This window comes from Corvus cornix, chromosome 1A (assembly GCF_000738735.6).
Source record: "Corvus cornix cornix isolate S_Up_H32 chromosome 1A, ASM73873v5, whole genome shotgun sequence".
Classification (NCBI taxonomy): Eukaryota; Metazoa; Chordata; class Aves; order Passeriformes; family Corvidae; genus Corvus; species Corvus cornix.
The window spans coordinates 61,111,944-61,132,710 of NC_047057.1; the positions used below are offsets into that span (position 1 = coordinate 61,111,944).

A 20,767-nucleotide genomic window follows, 5' to 3' on the forward strand; every position below is an offset into this window, starting at 1 on the left:
AAAAAGAGACAGGCAGAAACAATCAGGAATTGCCAGTGACAAAAAGGGGAAGAGGAAAAGCAAAAACCTGAAGGGCAGAAAGAGGTAGAGTAGGAGGAAGAGATTGGATTCAACATACAGCATAGAAGCTGCTCCTTCTCCTGGCCACTGGACTGGTGAGGATGAACTGAAAATAGAAAGGACAAGAAGACTCCGAGCAGCTTGAGACACCAAGAGGCCACAGAACCACCTAACAGGGATGCGTAACTCCGACATGCTCTGCTTTGTCGTAGGGAGTTTCTTATGGGTAAGTCATCTTTGACATTGCTCTTTATGGGTCTCTGCTCAGATTGGAGTTACCTTGGAAAGATGGAGGGCCATTAGCAATAATAATTTCCCTGATATTAGAAAGAACTGGCCACATAAGAGGCACACACGGACAAGATAATATTTGCCGGTATTCCAGGGATGGTAACTCAGACATCAGGGTACCCAAGGAAAAGGAATGACAAGGGTAGGAGTGCTGGAGGGACAGAGCAGTTTTCAAGCCAGAGAGGGTATAATGTAAAGCAGGGTATTTAAATATTCTTAATATTTGAGAGTGGAGAAGTATCTAAATGGCTTATGGTGGAGAAAGGGAAAGTTGTGGTGAGGATGAAGGTAAGAACAGTACTAAATAGGATTTTAGTGACTACAGGGAGTTAATATATGAAACAATGCTGTTGGTAGGCGAGTAACTTCAAATCTACAGCAGAACATATGATGAAAAAAATGGAAGATAGATAACAGCAAGTCTTTACCATAGGAGATCCAGACTCATAATATAAAAGATAAAAAAGATGCATATGACAAAGATTCAATTCACTCTAGCTGTGTGTTTTCTGGTTTTCCCCTTCTAGTTCCCCCAGGTGAGAGGTGAGGAAGGCTGCCTCAACCCTGAACTGTAAGTATTTGCCAGTCTTGTTCTTCTTTTGAGAGACAATGAACACCAAAGGCAATACTGGACATGGGTGTTATGACCTGATGGTTGACATTTTCCAGAAAAGCTTATTTAATTGTATTAGCAACACATGCAAAACCAGCATTACTTTGAATGTGAAGTGTATTAATTACTATTTTTATTGATCAACATACTGATCATGTGGTACTGTTCCTGCTGCCTATTTGCATTACTGCAATAGTTAAGAGCTTTCTGGTGTAATTTTAATTAATTGGTATTATGAATTTAGAAACAAAATTTCCTTGAATAAATGGTTTGAAATATACTGCTTTGGTGAATATTACTATCAGTGATGTAATTTGTAAGAATAACTGAAATGGTATACTGACAAAAAAGAAAAAAACAAACGTGAACACAGACCTCTAACATTTGCACTTGCAATTGGGCAAGAATAAATATCAGGAAAACAATAAAGAGATAAAGCCAACAGAAGGGAAATTCACCTAACAGGGATATTGATGAGGTTGGACAACTGTGTCCTCCACAAAGCACAACGAGTTTCTCGTCATTGTGCCGTTTGGAATCTGCACAATAAGTGAGGAGCATGAGGGGAGATGCAGGAGGGTACCACAGGGATCTTCCCATTTATTTGGTATTCTGTGGATAACTATTTCTTGTACCCTCTTCTCTTCAGCTGTTCAGGTACAGAATGGGACCGTTTGTGGTATATCTGGTAAGATAACATGTTTATTCTAAATATCTGCATCTCTAGACAATTCCAGTACCAAAGGGTGGGATTAAATGTGACTTGCTCAAGAGTGATGCCACCCCCTCCTTTTCCCTGGAATTCTGTAAAGCTCTACAAGAGCAAGGCAACCCCTCAGCTGTCTCATCAACAAAAGCTGACCTACCAGCCTCCTTTTTTATTCCACATGTTTAGTCATATGAACAATATTAATAAAGCATTCATGGTACAATATGCCTTTGAAAAGACTGATTTTTAGAGTAAGTTCTGTCTGATTTCTTAATCATTCCCACCAGGATGAGATCAAAATGGATGGTAGCTGTTGAACATCTAGAAGGCTGAATTAATAAGGGTATGCTAGAAGATTGTGAGATCCAATTTTTCCTCTCTGCTCATCACTCATGACAAGATGTCTGGAATACCTAGTTTTGGTCCCCTAGTACAAAATAGATGTTGAGGACCTGAAGCCAGTCCCCTGGAGAGCCAATAAAGATAACCAGGTTTCTTGAGACTGGAGGAAGCTAAGGGGACAAGGTAATTATAGTTTTCCACTACCTAAGGGGGATCTTGAGAGAGCATAAAGACAGAGACTTCTCAGAGGTGCTCAGTAGAAGCACATAAGGTGGGTGACCAAGCTGCAGACAGGAAAATTCTGATTAGACATGAGAAAAAATGCTTCCCCTGAGGATGGTGCAGCACTTGAACAGGTGCCTGGAGTGGACAAGGGATCTGCATCCCTGGAGACTGTCCAAACTCAGCTGGGCAAGGCCCCAGGTGACTTTGTTTAGTTTTGAGGTTAACCATGCTGTAAGCAGTCAGAGACATTAAGAGGTGTCCTACAAACAAAATCTTTCTGTCCTGTGTCCTCTCCCGCTCCAGGCTGGTGCTGGTGATCGGGGGGCTCCTGCTCCTGTGTGGCCTGGTCTCTGTCTGCGTGAGGTGCTGCTTCCACTGCCATCAGAGAGGGGATGAGTCGGGCCCCCAGCCCTACGAGGTCACCGTCATTGCATTTGACCACGACAGCACCCTCCAGAGCACCATCACTTGTGAGTTGGCCTTGCCAGATCCTGGGGACTTCAACAGCCTGTGAAGTGTGGGGGCTGCACTGTAAAGCCCAGCTGGTGACACCCCAAGGCTGACAGAGGGAAGTTCATGGCAGGATGGAGGGAAAGCGACCTCTGTACATGCTACAAACTAAGGTGCTCAGCTGTGAGACATGTTTGGGTGGAATAAGGGCAGCTACAGGTTTCAGTGGCATTTCAGGAGAGTGTAATTGTGGGATGTTGCTAGCAGGATTTCACATCCAGTCCTTTTAGGGAAGACTGAAGGGGCAGGAAAAGGAAATCATCCTGGCTGTGGGAAAAGAAAACCCTGTGGATATCCTCTAATCACATGATACTTTCAGGATGAGGCAAACAGCTTTGGTCTCCTCTCTTCCAGCTCTCCACTCGGTGTTTGGACCTGCTGCCAGGAGGATATTAGCAGTGGCACACTCCCACAACACTGCCCAGGGAACACCTCCCCTGTCCACATCAGACACCCCTCCAGTGTATGAAGAAGCTCTGCACATGAGCAGGTTCACAGTTGCCAAGGCAGGGCAGAAGGTGCCAGACCTGGATCCGGTGCCGGAGGAAAAGCCGCAGGCATCTGCCGAGGGCAAGGATGCCCAGCCAGCCCTGCCAGGACACTAATGTCTGGTTTTACTAACAGCAAACAGTACAGGATAGTTACAACCAGAGAGTAATTCAGCTGGGCAGGTTTTTAAGAATTTCAGATTAATTTCCTTAGTCAATTGAGAAAAGAGGGGGAAAAAAGTAACTGAAATTCCAAATATTTTCAGATCTAGCAGAGCCTAATGGCTCTGACATCTCCTTGAGATAATTTGCATTCTCCAAGCCTATTTATTACATTCACACAACACTAGAATCACACTTTGCAGAAATAAGCAGGCAGCAGGATCAAGGTGCTGAGCCATTTTGTAGGTTAGTGATCTACAGGGTGACTGCAGATGCAGTCTCATTCCTCTTGCCTTAAGCCTAAGTTTCCTCGGGATGGCAAAGAGATCTTCAAAACAGAAGAAAAAAAAAAAGAAAGACGTTTGCAAAGGTCTATTACGACCCAATAATAACACCAAACTTCTGGAAAGTGCCAACCATTTATAGTAAATTTAAAAAAAATAAAATAAAATAAAAGTAAATCATCTGCATGTAAACAAAAGACAGCATACATACAGACAGTCTGCCCTAAATGCCCTGCGGGATACAGAGAATGTATTTGGTTCTGAATAGGATATATAGCAATTCTGAAATAGTAGTCACAAGCTCTTATAGTTGAATTAAAAAATATTATATATGCACAGGTCAAACAAGGGAAGGAGCAAGAACACTACCTCTGAAATAAAGCTCAACCATATTTTCAATGCTTTCATATAGTATCATTTATTAATTCCTAATGTTGCTGTTAAAACCAGATCAATTGTAAGTAAGACCATTTAAAACATGCAAGCCATTTCTCAGATAGAATAATTTGTGAGTCCCTCCTGGTCAATACAAATATATTGAACCATCCAGAAATATTAATGAAACTGGATGAACATAGGTATGGCCCATCTGTAAAATCTTGGACTAGGCAATCAGGAGAAGGTGAGTGTTAAATTACATCAGTGTTGTCTCTACCTTGGGCTCAGCATCTGAAAACATTAGAGCAGAACAACGTTAAATATCACATGATGATTCATTCAGCCATGAATGAATGGCATGTATATGTTCATGTTGATATGAATGCACAGGTCACACCTTTTTGAAATGCCTGCATTGGCCCTTCCTGCTGAAGTACCCAAATTCCCACTTTAGTTAATATGCTGGTCTTCTTTCCTGTGAAATACAGAAAATACAGTTATTTTGTAGATAAGACCAAGGACAATGTTGGACAAGGTCCAACAAGGACAAGGTCCCAAACATGTTTAGGAACCTAACTGATGATGAGATTACAACCACAGAAAATTTTAGAGAAGATTGATAAGATAGCTTCAGGGATAGAATAAAACTAAATTGAACAACTGCGGAGGACGAGGGAAGATGCGGACAATCAATATGATTGTTAAGCAAGCTTCGGTTATTAGTGATTCTGCAATTACATTTATAGCCGGCTTTATTAGCTAATCATAGTTGTCCTTAGTTGATTGGATAATTCTTAAAAGTTACATTTTCTTAGCTCTGCCCAGCTGTGGTTAGGGCTGTAACTCACATCCTTGTCTAGCTTGACCACAAGATCCTATCTTTGTCTAGCAGGCAGGCTCACGATCATGTTGACCTTGCTCATTCTTGTGGTTAGCTGCTGAGCTTTAAGTTTTATGTCCTCTTTCTTGCAGCCATCCTTCCACAACCAACCATCATCTCTGATGATGCCCCAGGCCTTGCCCAGCCACAGGAATTTTGTATCTAAAGGAATTTAATGAGGGTCTTGATTTTGAGGCCACAAATATCTTCCTAAATTGTCTAGTCATTATTAACTGTATCATTAGCAAGTGATAAACTGGAATGCAATAAGTAAAGAAGTGACACACAAGTTTATGTCCCTTCTGCTATTACACCTTTCTTCAATCTTAGAATTGTAGAATGGTTTAGGTTGGAGAGGACCTTCAAGATCATTGAGTCCAAACCTCCCTGCCATGGGCAGGGACACCTTACACTAGACCAGGCTGCCCAGAGCCCCATCCAACCCGGCCTTGAAGAAATAATAATAATAATAACAACAACAACAACAACAACAACTGTTTATGGAACACCTGTTAGAGTGACCTGTTTTATCAGCTGCTCTCTGAAGTGCTGTTCAGGCCTGACTTCACCAAGCTGTAGAACATTTCCTGGAAGGCTCTTGTTCACTCCACAGTAAAAGCCTGAAGCAAGCAGAGACATTTGAGTCTGCTGAACATGTGTCAAGCACTGTCAAGCCCAGAAACTCCCTGGAAGTCTTCACAGTGGTTTCCAGGGAGAACATCCAGCTCCTCCTGCCTGCGAATCCTGAGCTGTGCTGGCATTTAACACGTGATGGTCACTCTGCTCCACAGGGCAGCAATTCTGCCTGGAAAGCTCAGTAGTCCCAGAGCAGGAGCAGTCATAAAAGCATCTTTCAATTCTGAAAGTCTTTCCTGCAGCCAGGCTCAGCTCCCTCTTAGAAAGGGGCTCAGGACTGGACAGACAGCCTCTTTTCCTTCCTGACCTGAACTCCTTTGTCCTTGTGAGACAGTAAATATCCTAAAGCAGAAGTCCATTTCCGAGGTAAAGCCTTCCCACATGACATTCCCCGAGCAGCCCCAGTGCTGAGCTGCACCAGTCCCTCAGCCTCAGGACAAACTTGCCCAGCTCGATGTGCCACAGGAGCCCGCAGCCACATGCTTGGCACTGGGGATGGAGCCTAGACTGCAGCCAGAGCAGCACCTTTTGAGTGGTTTCTCATCCCTTCTGTTCTAATGCTAACACCATCGGATCTCTAGGCACATGCATATATTCCTTCCACTAATCAGGATTACTCCTCAAAAGAAAAAATTATATCAGCATACGGCGGGTGTCTGTTCCATTCCTTCTACAAAACAGCGTTAATTGCAAAATGGTATTGTAATTTTCAGTCCCATTAACAGGCCACTTTTCACCACCATTAAGTTTATATATCAGCCACCAATGATCACAATACTCAACAAGTTGTTTTTGTGTCGGGGGTCACCCCTTCCAAACCCCTGACCTTTCCCAGTTCCTTAGGACACAACACAAAGGGGAACCCTTCAGGATCCCTTCTCCTGGGAGCTATGAAGATAGCCCCCCTCCTATATTTACCATCTTAGAAAAAAAACCTCTTAGCATTTTTAAAACCTTTTACAAGCTTTCTATAACCTCTTACAGTATTTTACAACTTTTTACAACCTTTCACAAAACCCAAGCCAGTGAACATTTAAAAAACCTCTGAGCCTCACACTGTAAGCTTTCTATTAGTGCATCTTATGTGCAGGGAAAATACCTTCAAATAAAGTACCTTGAGTAATATTGTATTCTTTTTCCCAGAAGGGGCAGAGTGCTCTGCTCACCAGACCAGAGAATGGGAAGATCTCCCTGAAAATACTTCAGTGTGCACTGGAGTGCTGACAATTCCTCTGGTCTGTGGAGTTGCCACCTCTTTGTCCCATCTAGGGTACCAGAAACTGCCACCAAAAGCTGGGAAATAAACTCTTTAACCAGCTGGTCAGGGTAGAAAGTTAGCATACTTCTATTCAGTGTTGGGGTACATGGGGATAGCTCCACAGAACACGTATGCCAGTTAGCAAAACCTTTAACTATTTATACATTTGAGCAAACAAAGGAATTAAGTGTTCATTGGCTTGTAAGTTACATAGTTCTCTTCATTAATTAGTATTCTATCATCTACTGTTATTTATTTATTGCTTCTAATGCTAATTACTCCACATTTTTAGTCTTTTTATTATCTTTTTCCCAGACAGAGAGAATCTCATTAATTGTCTTTGTTAGCTTCTCCTTCATCTTCAGTTTCTGTAAGTGTCTTTGTGGTTTATAAATTCTGCATTGTGTCCAGTTCTCAACAACAAATTTCTCTCTCAGGTCTAAGAGCACTGAAGCATATCAGTCCCTAAATTTGTAATTTGTTTTTCTAACACATGGTCATCACCTGGATCTTGCCTGTCATCCGTTATCCATTTCATGGATTAAAACTCCTTAAAGCAATTTCCCTCCCCGAATCGCTCTACAAGCTCCTTTTTAAAGAGATATTGTCTGGTAACAGTGCCACCCTTAGGTTTCCCTAAAACACGGAGTACTTGAGAAAAACCGGTTTTCAGAAACACCCCACTGGCCCCACTGTTGTTGTTGTTCCCTTGTTTTCACAGGAACAGTGATGCGTCTCCCCAACAGGCCACTCCCAGTCGTTGGCTGGAACAAAGGGATCTCAAACTCTACTTTTCAGGTCTGAGGGTTTGTCCTTTACTGCTGCTTTTGATCACGCAGCAAGGTGTGCTCCTTAATCTCCTCATGACATCATTTGTATGCATTTAAGGAACTTGAGCTGAGGCTGGGCCATACAAGAAGTACGGGAAGAAAGAGCAGCTTTTTTTTTTTTTTTTTTTTTTTTTTTTTTTTTTTTTGGTGAAAAAAAAAAAAGAAATTGTAGAAAATAGAGCAGCGAGACAGCAATCCAGCGCGGACAATACAGAGTCCTTTCCTAGAGGAAAGGAAAACATTTACACAATTAGACATTGTTTACTGGGAGTGACTAACCCTGTGCTCTCATCCAAGACCAATGTGCCCATACTGGCTCTGGAGGTACTACAGATCCAGCGCCAAGAGAAACTGGTGACCAGTCACGAGGGACATAGGAGAGACACCAGGCAAGGACTGTGCCATGGATGGCAGCAAGCAGATCAGGTATGCCATCTGTGGTTTAATCACCATTCAGACCACAAAGCACAGATTTTCTGACAAAAGAGACTTTGGTATGCAGAGTCCACACTAAAGATTTTAAAAATGAATAAAGTCTGTCTGTAGAGGCATAAATAAAGTACCCAAGGGGAGGTAATAATGCAAGAAATATCCAAGGGAGTCCAGAGCTATAAGTAGGAGGACTGGATAGTACAGCACAGGCTGCAAACCCTGCCCCCAGATTCTGTGCAAATATTTTTGTCTCCTGCTCCTATGGCTGCAGCATTGGCAACGCCTGGGAAATCCCTTTTAGAATGTACCCACATGACCTGCAGACAGCAGTACAGTACGTGCTCAGAGCTATTCTGGCACTCTGGGTTAAGAAAAAATACATTGTTTTGCCAGTCTGTGAAGGACCACTTTGTGCTGGCAGTCCTGGGTAGGAAAATTAGCTGACACCATTTCCAGTTCCTCCCTCTAGCAAACAAATCCAGAACATGGGGTTTGTCACATGCCCATGGGCTGACATTTTAACAACCCTAAGTCAGATGTTTAGGTGTTTGTCACTGCTTCTGCATGTATCATCTTCCTGCCTGTTTTGCCAGTGACGTTATTGGTATTATTGAAGCTCAAGGAGAGAGCTGGGAATTCAGTGCCTGATGAAGAAGTGGGGAAGCAGGAGGAGCGAGTCTTGGGGCTGCACATCCAGGGCTGCACCATCAGGGCAGGGAGAGTTCAGTCAGGGGATTTGTTGAGGAGAAGTCACCTAGCAATCTGCTCACAGGGCCATGGGTTTGCACCAGAACAGGAAAAACCCTGTCACCTCTCTCTGATTTGTCATGAGAAATTCAAACCAGGTGTTATCTTAGCTGCCTTGGGAGCAGTTCTGGGGATGAAAACAGCAATTCACAGGACAAAAGGAGTTTGAGATCAGTCTGTTAAAATTGCCAGAATATGTTGGTGGCTTGGGTGAAACAGGCTAGAAAAGTTCCTCTCTTTTGTCCTTGAGGAAGAGACACCCACATCACTACAGACCTTCAGTACACCTCAGCAACTGCTATGCTGCAGGCAGTTAGGAAGCAAGGATGCCAAACATAGGCTTTATTAAAAAGGTTTATTGCCATGAAACCAGAATTTTCCTTGAGTCTAAACACTGGGGTTCCTTCAATTCAGGCTGTTTGCTATGGGACTGCAAAAAATAATGCCTTCCTTCTGACTCACCCCTCTGAGCTCCTCTGACACTACCTGGCAACTATGGGAGAATGTTTATATGTCCTAGGACAGACAGAAACATGTTGATGTTGCTTCTGGGACACACTGGCTGGTGACATTCCCAATGTGGGCTGCTTTATCCATAGGAGATTTGGTCATGCACCTGCTGGAACTGACCATCAGCAGGAGGTCACACTACCCCACACTAAATAAAAGTATTTGCTATAAAAAAAGTACTAGTAATAAAAGCTTAGAAAGTAAAGGACCTGCCAGAGTTTTTGCAGACACACTTCGGCCATCCAAAAGTAGATGTCACGATTCAGGTGAGAAAATTCACACCCCAACACACCTTTTCCTACCCTTGTTCAAGACACAGGGTTGAATTAGGAAACCTGGGCCCTCTCACCTCTGCCTTTGGTGTGCCCATGGAGAATCACCTTATGCATCTGGGTGTTCCACTCATATTCTACTACAACTAAAACACCTGCACAGATAGAAGATCAGTCTTGGCAAAATTCTGCTTCCTCTGAGTAAAGTATGCAAAGAGAAAATAATTTAATCCAATCCAATTCATTGTCCCTAGGGTAGCAGCAATTGATTTTTGTGCTGATTTGAGCATGCTGAGCCGTTCATTAGTACCTGCTCGTCTGCTGATCAGTGAATAATTGCAAGTCAATCTACTCCTAGGGGGAAAAAAACTTAGATATTGTTTGTGTCAGTTGAGTAACTGGGCCAAAATTGGCTCGCTGTTTTGGCTTGTTTGCAGACAGTTACCTCGAACTGCCTGCTGTGTGCAACACGCAGCTTGTGTGACACATCACATGGCATGCTTTCTGCCACTGAGATGCTACAAACAAGGCAAAAATCCAGATCCAACAGCCACGGCGACGGTCCGAGAACAAACAATTTTGGTTTTGTTTTTTTTTTTGGGGGGGGGGGGTGGTTTTATTTTTGGTGTTACATCTGGCAGCCACTGAGAGCACAGGTCACATTCATAAACCCGCATTTGGACAAGGGGGGCGTTCAGGCCTCACCCGGGGAACCCCGAGCCGTGTCCCCACGCGGTGCTGGGCACGAAGGGTGCAGGAGCGCGGGTGTTTGGGGTGCCTCGATACAGCGGTGCCGTGTTTACAACCCCTGAGTCACGCTGCGGGGGGCGGGCGGCGTTTTGCTGCCTGTAAACTGAAAAAAAAGGGAATATTATTTTTACATATTCATTTATTTATTTATGTGCTTACGTATTGCCGGGCAATAAATCGGTGCACGAACAGAAGGCGCCGGGCGGGCAGGTGACACAGCCTTCCTTGTGCCCCCGCCCTGTGCCCATCCCGGGCAGCGCGGCGCCTCCCCCTGACGTCACTGCGCGGCTCGGGATGGGGGGGGCGCCTCCGCGTGACGTCACGGCTCGGCTCGGTGGCGGGGGGCGCCCCCGCGTGACGTCACAGCGCTCGCGGCCCGGCCCGGCGGTGGGGGCCTCTCCGCGTGACGTCACACCGCCGCGGTGTCGGGGCGGTGCCTCCCCGTGACGTCACGGCTCGGCTCGGTGTCGGGGCGGCTCCCGTGACGGGGGCGCGGCCGCAGCTCGGCGGGCGGCGGGGCCGGGCGGAGCTCTTTGCGCAGCGCCGGCCGGGGCGGAGGCGGCGGCGGGAGCAGCAGCAACCGGGGCAGCTGCGAGCGGAGTGACAGCTCGTCGCCATGAAGTTCCAGTACAAGGAAGACCACCCGTTCGAGTACAGGAAAAAAGAAGGGGAGAAGATCCGGAAGAAATACCCCGACAGAGTCCCCGTGAGTGCGCGCTGCCAGGGCGGCCATGGCTGCGTGCCCCTGCTCGGCCGCCTTTGTTTTCCGTGCCGGCCGTCGGCTGCTGCTCGCTTTATTTTGAAGGCGAATGAAATTAGTTTAGTACCGATGATCGTGGTCTCGCTGATCTGATTCAAATCCCAGGCTGCTTTTCTCCTTAATGCAAAGCTGAGACTATTTGTGATGCGGGAAGGGCTGCAGTGTGGGTGGGTGGGTGCGGGGTGGAATACACCTTTTTCCCTGGGATCTACAGTATCTCGACAGTGGGAACACTGCTGATCTTTTCCTGGCATGCGTGGGGATGAGTGGGGAAGGAGCTCACCCTTGTCTCTGTGAAAATGGAGATCAGTGAGTGGGTTAACCGGGTACTCTTCACAGAAAACATGGTCTGCATCCGGGTCATCTCAATACGTCCCTTTTATTTTTGTTTTACTTCAGCTTGGCTTGTCTTTTCGATAAAGCCTTGCTCTTTTCCTTTGCATCAGCAAAAAAAGGATACTTCTCGATCATTTTTCCCTCCTGTTTAATCATTCTGTGCATAAAATATCCCTTGGAATGCAAGGTCATCCAGCTAAATTTTGCTTCCTCATTCTTAGGCCCCTTTGGAGTGCCTATGGAAAAATTCTGGCTTCATAATTCCGAATAATTATTGGGGGGGAAGAAAAGATGACAAATCTAATCAAGCGTGGAGTGATTTTTCCTTTTTAATAAACATTTTTCAAGTATTCTTTCTGTCCATCCCCACTGGAGACATCTGCCCTAGATTTACTGCTCAAAGGTACTGCATGCAAAAAAAACCTTGGACTCCCCTGTAAAACTAATGACAGGGGCAGAACAGTTACACCCCATATTTTCCCTGCGGGCTAACACCATTTTTTGTCTTGGGAGTGACCCTCAAATGGACTTGAAAAAGTTTTTGGAAGTCAGAGCTTGGGTGCCTTTGTTCTCTCAGTTTTTGGGAGGGCTGGCATAGCATAGGTTGAGCATGCAGCAGGTCAGCTTGCAGTGTATGGGGTCGGGTATTTATGATGAGGGCTTGCAGGTCTGGAGTAAGACGAGGTGTAAATTGAGGATTAGCGTGGCAGATTGCACAGCAGGCTGTGACAAATGTGTGGGGAGCCCAGGATGAGGCCCAGTCTGGCAGGAGGTAAAGGAGGTCAAGATGGGGTGGGGGGGCATCAGCAGAACTTTGTAAAGAAAACCAGGACCAGAATAAGGTGTGCTGGAGTTAGGGATAAATGGAAGTGATGCACGGGAAAGCCCAGATGTGAATTATTAGGGATTGCCTCTTGTCAGAGCTGCATACAAAGAAGTGAATGCAGCACTCTGTTCTTTACATCACTTGTGTGTCTGCCCTTCCTGACAGCAGGATCCTTGAAGATGTCATCCGTTTGGCTGCCTACACTGCAGTGCTGTGATACATCTCAGCATTTTGATGAGATTTTACTGCCCTGCATTATCGCAGTCACCACTGAGCAACAAAGCAAGTGTAGATAGTCTGTGTTCTACCCTTAGGATTTTCCTGGTAGGTTTTTTAATGTATGTGAAGGGTTTAGTGCTTCAGAAGAGAAAACCTGCGTTGTCCAGCAAACTGACTACAGTTGCCAGTCAGATTAGCAGAGCACCTCCATTCCTTCCCTGCATCTTCAGGAGGGAGATCTCTCTTAAGATCTCTTAAATCAGTGGCGATCTGATTTAAGTCTTTCCTAAATCTTTACCAACACTCACCTCGTTCTCATCGGCATGACTTCTTCTCCTTTATAATCTAACGACCAATCTACACCCCCCCCCCCCCAGTCAGGGTAGTCACAGCAAGCAGTTTGGCTTGTCAGTAGTTTTTTTAATTGGAGGCAAGAACTAAAGGTTTCTCCCCACTGCAATTTGCTGTGTTAGGTCGTTGGCTGTGCTTGTGAAAAATGTGATTGTTGCTGTTCAGCCTGCACCTGTTCAGTGGGATTGTGGTACTGCCCTTCCCTCACAGCATTTACCAACTGCACCTCATACAGAAATGCATGTCCTGCCACAAACTGCCTCAAAGAGCTTGAGTGCCTTGTACTAACTTAGGTACTTGGAAATACTGAAGTAGCTGAGGCAACTGTGTTTCTATTTTAAAATCAAACCTGGGAAATTTCAGGGGGTTTGGCTGTGTTGGCCACATTCAAATGGAGCACAGGGAAGAGATGTCCTAGTTGATACCTCTCTGGTGAGAGATATTTTGCAGACACTCACTTGGCTCTAGAAGGATTCAGGTTAGCATGGCACCATGTCCAGGCTAAATACACCAAGCTCATGATAACATTTTGTTCTGGCACAGTGTCTCACTGATAGGGCAGCATCATTTTTCTTCCAAAGAAGGCTTAGTCCACAGTAGTTCAACCTTTTCTCTTACACAACAGCTGTATTTGCTGATTTGGGTTGCCAAAGAGCTATGGGAGCATGGAACCCTTAGAAATTAGTCCCACAGTGTCTCAGATGGAGTATTTACAATTATGGGGTCTAATGAAATTAAAAAGTTACGGAAGTTCAAAAAATCCAGCTTTGGATTTAGTTTAGATGGCCAAAATGGCTTCTGCAGAACAGCAAGCCACATAGATTGAAATGTGATATATCTTTTACCAGTTCAAAAATATATATCACCAAAAAAAGCCTGCAGTTCTCTTCTGAACAAACCCAGTAGTTCCAAAGGTTCCAGTGGAAAAGGAGATCAGGTCACTTTGGAATACTTCCTGTTTCTGAGGTAAACATTTTGCCTAGCTCTGCTAACAAAAATTATCTTTTAGCAGAAGATTTCTTGGTCTATTTGATCTTAAAGCTGCTGAGCTTCCTATTTTTCTATGTAAGGAAATCAGTATTTTGTGTCAGAGGTCTCTGTGGGTCCAGTTGCCCAGATGGTAGGCTGGTTTTAATTATTGTATATTTATATGATTAGGAAATGTCCATAGCTATATGAAATATGGATAATAAACTTTAAGGATATGAATTTCAGAGTAGAAAATAACTACTGAAAAACTGGAGGTCTAAAAAATAACCCCTAGTGAGGTGTAGTTTCTCTTTAATTCTGTGCTTCATTCTAGAGCACTTGGCAGTGGTGAAAGTAGAAATTAGGATGTGGGACTACTGGGAGTAGGGCTGATTTTGTGCAAGGCAGTTTGGAACTGTAACCTGGAAAGAGTTTAACTTACTTGTGTTCGTGTATTAGCCTCCTGACAGCTTCTTCACACAAAATTAACCTGAATTGGGAACATCAAGGTGTCCTAATTTTTAATTTTCTTTTTTCTCAGCCAAACCTATTTTTATGTCTGTTCTGGACCCTTTTTTTCACTCACCATGCTTACTGCTGCAACCCTGGGCTCCCAGCACAGCTATTGCGAGTGATTTTAAGTTGTCTGCTGTTCTTCTTTTAAGTCATCTCACCTATCTGTTCTTTAATGTTGTGTATTTGTTACAGATTAAATAGATACCTAAAGGCCTGCTAGCACCATCAGAGGGTAATATCCTTATGCACTGATGCTTTTTGGACCATTTTGGTTTATGATACTCATGATTTGTTTCTTGCTCTCTGTCTCTTTCCAGGTAATTGTGGAAAAAGCACCCAAAGCCAGAGTACCTGACTTAGACAAAAGAAAGTATCTCGTGCCTTCTGACCTCACAGGTAACAATGTCTACCTCCTTTATTCCTGATTTTCAATCAGATGGTCTCAGAAGTGCTTTTTACTCTGTGATCAGCACAAAGAAAATACCCAGACAGGTTCTACATCTCATTTATCTACTGTCCTTCTTGTGTTTATACCTTATAGCCTGGATTACAACATGCAGAATTCTCTGAGATCTTTTGAGGTATCTCACTGGCTTAGCTAGCATGTCACAGCTGAGCTCTAACCACAATGACAGTGACTAAATTGTGTATTATGGGCAGTGTCATCATCACCAGTCAGTGATGACCTAGCTGCAGAGTTGCCAGAGGCTGTACTCTTGTTGCAGGAAGAGACAAGTTCTTGCAATAGTCCCATTCTTTTCCACCCCTGTGGCTGGAGTCAGAGCTGCAAAGTTCCATTTCTGAATGGTCATGGTGATTTTGAGTGTGATTACATCTGTTTTTATTTAAGAACATGACTGAGTTAAAGGAACAGCATTTCTTTTTTTTGCGGTATTTAATAGACTGTGAAAAAATCTCTCGTGCAACACAGTTCAAGCAAATAGTAAGGGTTTTTTTCAGGAATGGTGCAACCATTTATACCAAGGCTAAATTCTCTAAGGTGTCTTTGATCTATAGGATTTAAAGGTTAAGCTAGTTAAAGGTCTTCCCACCAATCCCCTCAGTAGAGCATTTCGTACCATAGTAGGAGGAGTGTGGATTTAGAGAGTACATGTCACGAGGTACCTGAGGAACTGCCAGCTCTGAGTGGATTGGCTGCTCATATGGTTAGTCATGAAGTTACTGCTTTTTTATTGGTTTTTTCCCTGCATTGTTCATTTTTCCCTACTTTTTATATACAGCGTGTGACTTCCACCACCAAAAGAAAACAGCCATGGTTAGGGTTACAATACAAAACTAAACAGCAACAACAAAAAACACCCCTCCAACATTCCTTCTGCATCTAAGGCATTCTCTGTTCCTCTTCAGTTGGTCAATTCTACTTCTTAATCCGAAAGCGGATCCACCTGAGGCCGGAAGATGCCCTGTTCTTCTTTGTCAATAATACCATCCCTCCCACCAGTGCTACCATGGGCCAGCTGTATGAGGTAAGCCTGGCCCTTCCCTCTTGCCTTTTGTTGGCAAGAACAATGTCCAGGAGTGGCAGCAGGCCCAGCTTGGTGACAGATGCCTGAACACAGGACCCTCTTGCCCTGAGCTTAATGCCATCACCTGTTCGGGGGAGTTCCATCCCATAGTTAGGAGCCTGGGGAGCCTTAGCAATTCAACTAATTGTTTGTTAGTTGAAAGGGTTGTGGCAAATAGTTGCCCCAGCAGTCATATGTTGGTCCTACTACTTAACAAAATATTGAAATAAAGAACTTTATGTTTCAGAGGAAGGGTTGGGGCTGGGGCTGGAGAGGGCAGAGAACATAGGTTTTGCTATGTATACAAAAGAGATTTCCTTTTAGCCAGTAAAAGTAAGCAAAAAGCCAGTAAAAGGGACAGTATCACTGGGCATCCATCTGTCTATAAATACTTTCTTAGGGAACACTTATCCTTTGTCTAGAATTACTTTTCCATGGCTCGTACTGTATAAATGAGGATTAGGTAGGATGCTGTGAACATTGCTGCCCATTATTTCTACTCAGCAGTGTTAATTTGATCAACCTTAAAGGCATATTGGACACCCATATTTCTCAGTTCTATAGCCATGGGTGGTTTGCAGCCTGGATTGATTTCTCCTTGATTTCTCCTTCTGCTGGGTGTTTTAATAAAAGAGCTCTGGCGTGGTGCTGTAAGCCTTGTTTAGTCTGTCACTTTTTGACAATAACTGGACACTTACATCAGTGTGTGTACTGATGAAGATAATAAAAGACAACACAGGCAGGGTGCTTTCCAAATCTGAGCACATCGAAGGAAAAGTGTCTGACTGTCCAGAGCTGAGGTCAGGTCTCTGTTGTTGGCACTCTGCAGAATTTTTGTGTCAGTGTAATCATTTAGTATCTCAGCTCTACTGCCCTTATGTAAACAGGACTTAGAAATCCAGCCACTTGTCACAGTGTTCTGAAAAATTAAAAATACCTTCTAGAGGTGATTTTTGACTTGTTAAAGCCTTCCAAGTCTCTCCTCTCAATCTTAAGACCCTACCACTGCTGAGATACTGGTGAACAGTCACAGCTGTTTTTGTTTCATGCTTGCAGCACAGTCTGGCTGTGGCTCTTCAAGTAAATTCCCTGTGTACAGAAATGTGTCCTGCCTGTATTTAGAAGCAGAGCTGTGGCCAGAGTTCTCTTTGGTGTAAACAGTGAAAGGGAAGTTATCTGTTCATGTTACAGTCATCTCTGGGTTGGGCTTTCTCACGTGCAGTGAGATTCCAGCTTTGGCTCCTCACTTTGTCACTTTCTCCCCTGGCAGGATAACCACGAGGAGGACTATTTTCTCTATGTGGCCTACAGCGATGAGAGCGTCTATGGCAAGTGAGCAGCAGCCCCCCAGGCATGCAGGCTGGATGGACTGATGGAATGGATTGCCGGGGAGGGGGTTGCTGGAGAGGCAGGAGGAGGATGCATGAGAAGAGAAAAAAGAGAACTGGAAGTGAACCACATGCACAATGTCATCAGCTTCCACGCATTAATTATAATCATTATTTTCTAAATTGAGGGGAGTGGGGGTAGGGGGACGGGGTGAACTGAAAGACTACTGAGAGGTTCCACACTGGGGGATGGGGAAACTCCACTGTTCACAATTCTTCTCTTGCCACAGCTGGAAGTAGTTAGTGCTGGAGGCTGACAGACAAGCCAGTGTAGTGAAGCTCCAGGAGAGTGACTGGGCAGGATGGCCATTTTCATGTAATCGTTTCATTGGATGAAGAAGGCATGCCATGTATTGTACACTGACCTTGTCCTGTCTTGCCCATGGCTCCCATTCAGTGAGCTATGAAGTACTTCAGTCTGCCCACACAAGGCTGTCCTGTGCTGACAGTCCTCACTCCAGCTGCTACCTGCGAATTGTCCCAAGGGTATTGTGTTTCCCATCATTTCCATCAGTATTAGAAGGGCTGGTAGCTCTGTCCATCAGTATTAGAAGGGCTTACCCTGAGGGCTGGGAACTCCTCAGCTGTGACACATGAAGGTTGGGAAAAGGAAGGAAAGATTCTGCAATTTTTTTTCCTTTGTTGCTTTAATTGCAACTGCTGGACAGAAAAATCAGAGATTACCCTTTTGTTCTTTTCAGTGAAGTCAACTGATAAACTCATAAGCACAGGGCTAGAAAGGACCTCAAGAGCCCACACCAGCTCTGAGACAGGACTGAGTATCCCAAACATGTCCACCATGGCTGCTCATCAAACTTGTTCTTACTGAACTTCACTGAGGAAGATCCTGGAGGCTGCTGAGATTGTCTGTTCAGTTCCTAGTTAGCCTACAAGTGAGATTGCTTTTCCTGATACCTAACTTTAGTCACCCTTGCTGTGCATTAAGGCAACTAACTACTAGTGGTCTTGTTATTGGTGAACACAGAAAATTATCTATCAGTATTGTCCTTGTACCAGTCTTCTGCAGATTTGAGGATGGCAGAATTCCTGTGGGTTTAGCCTTCCCTTCCATGTCTCATCCCTGTACAGCCCTTGCACCACGTGCACAAGCGTAGGAAATCAGTCACTGCCACGTGTGTTTTGCTGGCTTTTTGTGATTGGGTAACAGTGCCTCTCTATGCCACAAGAGAGGTTCTTCTAGACTTGAAGGGAAAAGGGAATAGATTATCTGTAGATTTTTTTCTTAAATTATTTGATTTTAAACCAGTGTTGTTCTTAGAAGGGTGTCAGATGGGTGCTGTCTTGTGCAAGCCTTATGCTGTCATGCCAGAGCAGTTTCTTCCCAGTGGCACAAACAGCAGATTTTCCCATTATTGCCGTAACTATGACAAAGGAATGGGTCTTGGAGAGCAAGCTGACTTTCAGGAAAATTCTGGGGTCATACCTAAAAATCAGAGAACTAGGCCTGAATTACTGTAAACATTCCTACATTTAAGAGAGGGACCAAGAGGGAGGAAAAGACTGGAAGGATGGAGAACACAGGCGAATTCCAAACTAAGTTAAAAGTGTTTGCTCAATTCACTTATCTGTAGAGTTAGATCACCGTCTGCTGTGTTCCTCAGGAATGAGAAGTCAAGATGAGCGCTCCTCTGAGTGTGGGGAACAGGAAATCAGGTTTCAGCCTTCTCTGTTGTTACGTGGAGGTGCATGAGGCAGGAGAGCTCATGGGAGTGTCAAGTGGGAGTTACTGGCAAAACTGTGTGAAGGTCGGGGAAGGCAGTGTGGTGGGGCAGGAGGATTACTGCCTGTGTGGGGTGGGAAGTACCAGAAGAATGGGAGAGAAGAGAGGAACCACAAAGGATGCAGACGGAGTAGTCAGAACAGGCAGACAGAAAATGAGGGAGCAAAGGATGAAGTGGGTTGGCGTAATGTCCCCAGTATTACATCCTGAACTTCAGGTTTGCTGTTCCATCCTGGAATAAATGTGTTTGGATGAGGTGTACCTACTGCCAACTTAGACAACTTCAGTTTCTGCCTGCATTGCTCAGTCCTCTCTTTTAGACTCTCCTTCAACTACCAGGCTCTCTTCACATCCTTTGGGTGCAAATCTGCATCAATCTCTTGTTTTAGGAAGCTCTGAATGTTCTGAAGCAGAGAACAGACCCAGGAGGCTTTCTAGGATAAAAGAGAAGACACAGGCAGATGGTGTGCGTCTCTCTGCTGCTGTCCCACTTGTTCATGCCAAGCACGTGGTTAAGCATACTCAGGGGAGAAAGAGTTGGCATCTGGGGTGCTTGGTTTTGTCCTCAGTCCTCCCCTCCCGCTGCTGGGTTTATAAATGACATGTGGGACTAATCACAACTGTTTGTTAACATGTAGAGTTTACAGTTTAAATTTAGTTCTTTTACAGTTTTTTCAACCAAATTGTGGCATTTCTGTTTTTGTGCTAGTGTTGTACAAGGTAATGATGGTAATTTTTTTGTGTTGGTTAGCTGCAGGTTCTTGTAAAATAAAGTTCAGACTAGAGCTTAATCAACTTATCAATAAAGATGCATTTGAAAATCATAGGTTGGTCCAAAGTGGGTGAGTAGCATTTCTTCCCGATGTGGGCTTGTAAATAAAGGAACAGCTTTGCCAGAACTTTTGCTGCTACTTTTTCCCACAACCGCAGTTTTACTGTGTGCTGTCTACCAGGACAAGTCCCTTCTCTCCTATTTTGGGTGGTATTGTCACATACACACCTAGCTGTGTCTTGCCATGCCACCAATGGGAAATTCAGTTAGACCTGATGATGTGAGAAAGTCTTAAGATGAGTACACTGATGCATTTTCTGCCACTTTAAGGCCCTGAACAGTGATGGGGCCTCGGGGGCATCGCCAGCCCTGCCTGGCTGTGCCAGGCCCCTTGGGCCACCCATCCTGATGCCCGTGGCCCAGGACTGTTGGAATCTGTCCTGGCAGTGTCCCTGTCAGCCCCTCAGGACTGTGGGCGCCTGTGCTGGTGCTGCTGCAGCTTGGCTGGCCTGCAGCTGCCCACAGCCATGAGCCCGCTGAGGCCCTGCCCTCAGCCCTGCCTTCGCCAGGCCCTGGCCTGCCGGAGGGATTCCTGCCTCGTCACCTATGGATGGGGCTTGGCACCACCTCTGGCTGTGCCCCACTGCCTCTGGTGGGTGCAGTAGGACAGGTCCCATGTGCTGTGCCAGCCATATCCCTCACAGAGCCACTCATTCTTCCTGTGTCACCACAGCCCAGGCTGAGGTGGAAATCCCCATGGGAAGAAGTGGGAGAGGCCCAGGGGGTCCGCCATGCCACAAGGCCCTCTAAAGGTAGGAAGAGCAAAGATAAGGAAAGCTGGGATTCCTTGAAAAGGAAACCTGCAGTAGTGACAAATTAGGCTGCTTTTTCTTACGGATATTTGTGGATTGAGAGGGAAGGAGTCCTGCTGGGAGCTGGCAAAACCAGAGGGTGCTGTTTGTTCAGCACCATGATTCCAAGCCAGG

At 44.9% G+C, this 20,767-nt stretch overlaps 2 protein-coding genes across 2 annotated transcripts; both read left to right on the plus strand.

The window, feature by feature from the left end:
• Window positions 1-238: 238 nt before the first annotated feature.
• On the plus strand, window positions 239-3,355 carry TMEM52B (transmembrane protein 52B). The gene is made up of 5 exons (XM_010410281.3): window positions 239-286; window positions 879-922; window positions 1,614-1,652; window positions 2,544-2,710; window positions 3,105-3,355. Exons 1-5 carry the CDS (start codon window positions 239-241, stop codon window positions 3,353-3,355), a joined length of 549 nt encoding a protein of 182 aa, XP_010408583.1.
• Window positions 3,356-10,891: 7,536 nt separating this feature from the next.
• Window positions 10,892-19,835, plus strand: GABARAPL1 (GABA type A receptor associated protein like 1). The gene is made up of 4 exons (XM_039571196.1): window positions 10,892-11,083; window positions 14,672-14,750; window positions 15,723-15,841; window positions 17,151-19,835. Exons 1-4 carry the CDS (start codon window positions 10,994-10,996, stop codon window positions 17,214-17,216), a joined length of 354 nt encoding a protein of 117 aa, XP_039427130.1. The 5' UTR covers window positions 10,892-10,993; the 3' UTR covers window positions 17,217-19,835.
• Window positions 19,836-20,767: the final 932 nt, after the last annotated feature.